This window comes from Phocoena sinus, chromosome 1, assembly GCF_008692025.1.
Source record: "Phocoena sinus isolate mPhoSin1 chromosome 1, mPhoSin1.pri, whole genome shotgun sequence".
NCBI lineage: Eukaryota > Metazoa > Chordata > Mammalia > Artiodactyla > Phocoenidae > Phocoena > Phocoena sinus.
The window spans coordinates 25070256-25077430 of NC_045763.1; the positions used below are offsets into that span (position 1 = coordinate 25070256).

Genomic DNA, 7175 nt, shown 5'->3' on the forward strand with positions numbered 1-7175 from the left:
ACCCTTGGAATTTCCTTAGTGATAAGAGTGAAAAAGTGGACAAGACAATTTTTTGAGATATTAAATTTTCTCTCCTCTGCCAAACACATGGGAGAAGAAGGTTCTGGACCTCCTTGTCTTGGGGGAGGTCTGAGGAAGAGTGGGAAGCAGGAGAGAGAGGTTACCTGCAAAATATACTTCCCCTTCTGCCTTTGGTATCCAAAAGTCCAAGTTTGTTGAGCAGCTTCTGGGCAGTGGGGGAGGGGATGGTGATGGGGGCAGCAGAGGCGCCTCCTGGACGGAGAGGAGAGAACCCCAAAGGAACTTGATTAGGGATGGGGGTGGTTCTTCCCAGACCCCACAGAAGTTCTCCATGACTGGAAGAGGAGGCCGAGGGCTGTGAATTCTATGAGCAGAGATGGGGGCACCAGTTCCTGCTGAGTTGGGGGAGTCAGGCAGAGCCCGGGGAGCAGGTGAGACCTCAAAGGGTGGAAGCACGGTTCCCTGCCCTGCCCGAGCTGCCCCCCGCCCCATACCAGATCTTTCTTGCTCTGTCCACTGCCTTGCTGCTACCTGCAACCTCAGGACTTTTGCACTATCCAGGAGGGGCCATGTGTGTTGGGGAGGAAAATGAAAAATGGCTGAGGTTGAATTTCCCACCAGCCTGGCTGGATGGGGCTTTGCATAGAAAGAAAGTTGATATAAAACAAATGAACAGGGCTTCCCTGGTGGTGTGGTGGTTAAGAATCCGCCTGCCAGTGCAGGGGACATGGGTTCGATCCCTGGTCCGGGAGGATCCCACATGCCGCGGAGTAACTCAGCCCGTGCGCCCCGACTATTGAGCCTGCGCTCTAGAGCCCGTGAGCCACAACTACCGAGTCTGCGAGCCACAACTACCGAAGTCCACGCACCTAGAGCCCGTGCTCCACAACAAGAGAAGCCACCGCAATGAGAAGCCCGCGCACCGCAACGAGGAGTAGCTCCCGCTCGCTGCAACTAGAGAAAGCCCACGTGCAGCAACGAAGACCCAACGCAGCCAAAAAATAAAAAATGTAAAAATAAAACAGAGATTCTGTTTCTTGCACACCTGTGAATTGAGCTTGATACCCCCTTTAAAATAGCTGTAGATAGAGGCTGATTTATGGCAGCCCCGTCCCCCCAAAAAACAGTAGGAGTGTGGAAAGCATTTCGTCTATTTCATTTTCTCGAGCAGCGGCACAGGATTCTATTGAGCGAATATTCCATCATTAATTTAACTAATCCTCAGTTAACGTGCATCCACATTGTTTTCAGTGGTTTTTTTGTTTGTTTGCTTTTGTCTTTCCTACTACCAGCCGCTGTGTTTATTCTGGCAGCTTGCTGAGCTGCAGGAAGAAGGTGGACTCCAGAGCCAAGATCCTCTAGGTTCTTATCTCAGTTTTGCCCATGAGCTACCCCCACCTCTCTGGGTCTCAGTTTCCCCATCTGCAGAATGGGGATTGTACTAGCACCCACCCCATGGGATGTTGCCGTGGTCAGTGAAATCATATCTGTAAAGGGCCTGGCACCATGCTCGGCTCACCGTAGGAGTCAAAGAAAGGGTGCCTCCTTCCTTTTTCTGGCTATCAGTCCTCGGGGACTGAGACAAAAGTCTAGGCCAAAAGATGAGGTCACTTTAGCCTTCCCTCTACCTCCAGAGACACCTGTCCTTTGCCTCTCTGGAGGAGGATGTGAGTGACAGGTGGCAGGAGGTAGGGAGAAAAATTATAACAGGAGCCAACATTTATTGAACAGTTCCTGTGGACCGAGCCTGGAGCAAGGAACTTCAACGCCAATAGCAAGTCTATTAGTGTACAGAGAAAGCAATTCATAAGAGAAAAAGAAGATGGAGACCTTGACTCCCCAGTCTTCTCTGATCCCCAGTCTAAATTAGCCTTCCCATTTCTCTTAGTTTTCTTAAAAACTCTACACTTCTCTGCATACATAGCCTTTATTACGGTGTGTGATTACATATCTATTTGTGTGATGATCGCTGTATTGTCTGACTTCCCCTAAGGTCAATGAGGGTGAGAACCTACTCTCGTTGTTTATCATTTCTCTGGTGCCTAGAACAGAGCCTGATAAACAGAAAATGCTCAATAAGAGAAAGGTTAGTTGATTGACCATCTGAATGAGTATTAGTTGATTCTGGAGTAGCCATGAGAAAGCCTAGGGGACAGAGAGTTTATAGCAGAGTAGGAAGGGCCAGAGCCCTGGGCTGAGGTCAAGAGGCCTGGGTTCTGGTACTGAATGTGCAGGGTCAGAGGAAAATTCCGAGGAATGGCTTTGAAGCTGAGACCAGCAAAATAGGTGGGGATTGGGTGGTTCAAAGAGCATAGGAAGGGCTTCCCTGGTGGCGCAGTGGTTGAGAGTCCGCCTGCCGATGCAGGGGACACGGGTTCGAGCCCCGGTCCGGGAAGATCCCACATGCCGCAGAGCGGCTGGGCCCGTGAGCCATGGCCGCTGAGCCTGCGCGTCTGGAGCCTGTGCTCCGCAACGGGAGAGGCCACAACAGCAAGAGGCCTGCATACCGCAAAAAAAAAAAAAAAAAGAGCATAGGAAGACTGCCCAGGGCAGAGAACTGCATGGCAGCAGCTCTGCAGTAAGAGGACAGGACCATCCAGGAGCTGAGGAGCTCAGGCAGCATGGTGAGGGGTCAAGTGGTGGAGGTGGGGAGGTTCAGGCTATGGAGTTCAGAGGTCGCAGACTGGTGACCGGAATGCATGTCCGGTTTGGCCCTTGTTCTATGTTTAAAACAACAAGAACCTCAACAAAGATTATGGTGCCTTGCTCTGGAGCACACCTTCCGTCTACCTCAGCTTCCCCTGCTCCTCCTCAGCATCCCCCTGCTGCTTCATCTTTTTTTAAATAAATTTATTTATTTATTTATTTATTTATTTTTGGCTGTGTTGGGTCTTTGTTGCTGCGCGTGGGCTTTCTCTAGTTGCAGCGAGCAGGGGCTATGCGGTGCGCGGGCTTCTCATTGTCGTGGCTTCTCTTGTTGTGGAGCACAGGCACGCGGGCTTCAGTAGTTGTGGCATGTGGGCTCAGTAGTTGTGGCTAGCGGGCTCTAGAGTGCAGGCTCAGTAGTTGTGGCGCATGGGCTTAGTTCCTCCACGTTATGTGGGATCTTCCCCGACCAGGGCTTGAACTCGTGTCCCTTGCATTGGCAGGTGGATTCTTAACCACTGCGCCACCAGGGAAGTCCCTGATTCATCTTTTAAGTGACCTGCCTGACCATGAAGATATCTGAGTTGCAGCCTGCTGCAGGGCCAGGTAGGCTGTGGACAGGGCACTGGGAAGGCCTGAGGCCTGCCCACCCTCCTCTGAAATGCCTCCGGGGCTGCAGGCTTGGTCTGCCTTAGCCCTTCTCTGTTCTGTTTCCCAAAGGGTCCTGGGCTGGTGAGGTCCTGGCTTGTGAGGGTGGAAGGGCCCTTGTGGCGGGGGGAGTACCCTATGGTGGTCAGATCCTGAGCTGGAGTCCAGAAGGTTTGGTTCCCACCCTGGCCCCTCCACTTGCTTCACCTCTCTGAGCCTCAGCTTCCTTGCCTGTGAAAGGGGTGATAAGAGTCCCTACCCCAGAGGCTTAGGGTAGTTGTTTGACTTTGACTGTGAGCAATTCAGGACAACCCACTCACTTATTCATTTGTTCAACATGCCAGTGTGTGAGAGTTTAGTCAACTGTACAGTTTAAAGACGACACAGGCCACAGGACCACCGTCACTTCTGACACCAATTGCAGGTTCAGGGGTTTCCAAAACTGCCCTTAAGTTTGATCATCCACTAGGAGAACTCCCAGAACTCAGTGAAAGCTATTCTACTCACAGTTACAGTTTATTACAGGGAAATGACAGAGTCAAACCAGCCAAGAGAAGACAGGAATAGAGTGGAGTCTGGGGACACATCAGCTGCTGAGCTTCCGCTGTCCTGTCCACGTGAAGTCAGGGTGTGTTCATTTCCCTGCATCCATGAGCGACAATATGCACAGAGCACTGCCAACAAGGGCAGCTCACCTGAGCCTCTGGCATTCAGAGTTTTGATTGGGCCTCCACTGGGTAGGCATGATTGATTGATTGATGACTGATTGGTCAATGGATACTGTGTGACCCAAAGCCCGCACCCTAAGTCATGCCATTGGTCTTTCTGGTATGGCCAGCCCCCATCCTAAATCACATTGTTACTGAGCAGAGAGGTGTGAGGGAGCCGGGCAGGAGCACACGGCCAAGCCCCCGCACAGGATGACAGCCCTCGGTAGCGTGCAGAGTGGTGCAAGGTGTTTGTTTGAGAACTGACCCCTTCCCACCCCTCTCCTCAGGCGTGAGGCTCTGCAAAGGGAAGTCAGCACCCTGGCAGGACCACTGCCCTGTGGGTGAGCTTCCTTTAGTGGATGCATCCCATCGGCTCGCCTCCTCATCTCCCGAATGGACGGTCCTTGCAGGCTTTGCCTGCAAGCCCAGAGGCTGCTGGCCCAAAGGAGGCCCCACCGGCCCTCCTTTGAATCCTTCATCTGGGCCCTCATCATCTTGTGTGCCCCTCTGTCTGTGGTCCTCTCCTCCATCTCCATCTGTGATGACCACTGGCTCCTGGCTGACAACTGCCTCTTCCGGCTGTGGCGTTTCTGCACCACCTCCAACCAGACTGGGCTGCACTGTCTCCAAGACCTGAGTCAGGCCCACGTGCCCAGGCTGGCCTCAGGCGTGGCCGTGGCCCACAGCGTGGCCACCTTGGCCGTGGGGGTTGTCATCTTGGTCCTGGAGCTCCTCATGGTGTCCCAGGTGTGTGAGGACCCCCATTCATGGCGCGAGTGGGCCCTGGGCTCCACCCTCTTCCTTGTCTCGTTCATCTTCTCCTTCAGGGGCCTCCTGAGCTTCCTGATCCTTCTCAGGAACCAGGTCATGCTCATCGGCCTCCCCCTGATGTTCTGGGGCAAGTTCGCGGCCCCCTTCCTCTTTTCCCTGAATGCCGTCAACGCCATCACCCACTTCAACAGCATCACCCATCCGTGGGGCTTGCCTACAAAATTTTAGGCCCCCCTCTGAGAATATCGAATGCTGCCAGGAAGTGTGGTCAAGATGGCACTTTTCCAACGTGTGACATTAAAACTGCCACCTCTTAGCCTTTGGCTGGTTGGGCCAGTGGCCCAGGGGCCTTTGCGGCTGGTCCACCAACCCTGGGGTGCAGCTGGCTCCATGCCACCAGCTGCAGTCCAGCTGCACCGGCTTAGCCAAATTATTAGGACGTTGATTTTACAAGAAGAAACATATTTTTAAGAAAAATCACATTGTTACTATCTGGCTAGTCCCAGACCCCCCAGGCAAACAAAGATTACCGTCCAGAAGGTGAGAGCAAAGGTCAGACCTCTTTTGGGCAAGGTTAAGTTTTATTTTATTTTTCCAGCTTCACTGAGATATAATTGACACATAACATCGTGTCGGTTCAAGGTGCGTGTGTTGATCTGACACGTTTATAAATTGTAAAATGATTACCACCATAGTATTAGCTACCACCTGCATCCCATCACATAGTTATCATTTCTTTTTTATGGTGAGAACACTTACCTACTCTCCTAGTAACATTCAAGGATATGATACAGTATCATTAGCTATAATTACCAAGCTGTGTATTAGATCCCCAAACTTGCTAATCTTATAACTGGGAGTTTGTACCCTTTGACCAATACCTCCCCACCCCCAGCCCCTGGTAACCACTAAATTCTCATTACATACAAGGTCAGCCTGGAAAAGAGACGTGACTTCTCCATCTTAGAAGACCCAAGAAGAGCCACCTTGCCTCTACGCACACTTATAGCCTGAGCAGCCTGGAGCCGGTAGGTTGACTTAGAATAAACACTGCTAGCATTAGCTAGCACTTATTGAGGATTTTCTACGTGCACGGGCTCAACCGTTTCCGTGCATTAACTCACCTAACCTTCCCACATTTTCCACAAGGAAGAAGTATTCATGGCCTCATTTTATGTATGAGAAAACCAAGGCAAGGAGAGGTTTATAACTCACCCACCACACACAGCTGGTAAGGGGCTGAGTCTAGGATTTGGACACAGGTCTAGGTGACATCTAAGTCCACACTCTCTGCTACCTGCCTCCTATATTCTAAAATTACGGGGTTCGATTCAACTGTGAAAATTAATGAAAGAAGGGAAACCTCACTAAAATGGAGTGGGAAGCCAAAACGGGGAGCTCTCATAAGGGTATCACTCCATCAATACTGATTCCCAATGGGAAGAGACATACCTTGCATCTCCAGCAGGAAATGAACTACTTTACTACCTGCAGCCGGAGGAAGAAAGATTTTCTCCTCCACTGAAAACAGCTGGGCCAATGAGAGACTGACACAACTCGGCCAATGAAAAGCCACTATTCTTTGAACTCCCAGTTTCCTCCAATGGACATTTTGTTTATAACAGCCCCTTCCAACTTCCCCTTCTCTATAAAAGTTTCCTCTCCTTCCCTTTACCTGGCTTGCCCGTGGTTTACCATAGTTGCAATTCTTTGCTGCTTCCCAATAAACCCATTTTGCTGGTAAAATAACTGTTTTGTTCTTTCAGATTAACAAAATATATTGAGTTCAAATTCTGGGCTCAGCCACTTATGGGCTGTGTGACCTTGGTCAGGTCAGGGATCCTCTCTGAGTCTCAGTGTCCTTATTGACAGCAGTTAGGATGCCCCCTCGGTGCCCCCTCCCTCCCTTTGGCCTCCTGACTCTGTCGGGATTATTCACCCGACTCGCCCACAAGGCTAGGGACTGCTGGAGGGAAGAATCGCAACCTATGTGTTCATACAGCTGCCACCGCCACCTGCCACACTGCCTGGCTCAGAGGAGGCATCTGTAAATGTTTGCTGTTATTGAAGTACATTGGAGCGTGCCCCGGAGAGACCAGAAACAAATCCTGCTGAGCAGGGGGAGGGCTGTGCAGCCAGGCATCCTCGTGGCTGGGCGCCCACCTGGGAACCTGGTCACACCTCAAGGGGAAAGCACAGACCTTAACCCCCAGGGACCCGGCTGGGTGTAGGCCAATGTCTCGACTTGCAGTGTGGCCTTAGGCGAGGACGTAACTCCTTTGGCTTTGCTTTTCCCATTAGTAAAATAAGGAAGTAGGACTAAACCATTGGACAGTTAAAGCCTGTTCTCCTACCTCGGCTGAAAGGCCCTCAGGAGCT

At 51.4% G+C, this 7175-nt stretch overlaps 1 protein-coding gene across 1 annotated transcript; it reads left to right on the forward strand.

The window, feature by feature from the left end:
* Positions 1–4418: 4418 nt before the first annotated feature.
* LOC116755185 (voltage-dependent calcium channel gamma-like subunit) lies at positions 4419–6530 on the forward strand. Its single transcript, XM_032634255.1, has 2 exons — positions 4419–4772; positions 5727–6530. Exons 1-2 carry the CDS (start codon positions 4419–4421, stop codon positions 5808–5810), a joined length of 438 nt encoding a protein of 145 aa, XP_032490146.1. The 3' UTR covers positions 5811–6530.
* Positions 6531–7175: the final 645 nt, after the last annotated feature.

Excerpts from the sequence above, each read along its gene's own strand:
- LOC116755185 (XM_032634255.1), top strand. The coding sequence starts at position 4,419 with ATGGACGGTCCTTGCAGGCTTTGCCTGCAAGCCCAGAGGCTGCTGGCC. Across the intron at positions 4,773-5,726 it reads AGCTCCTCATGGTGTCCCAG|GTCAGCCTGGAAAAGAGACG; the intron begins GTGTGTGAGGAC and ends ATTACATACAAG.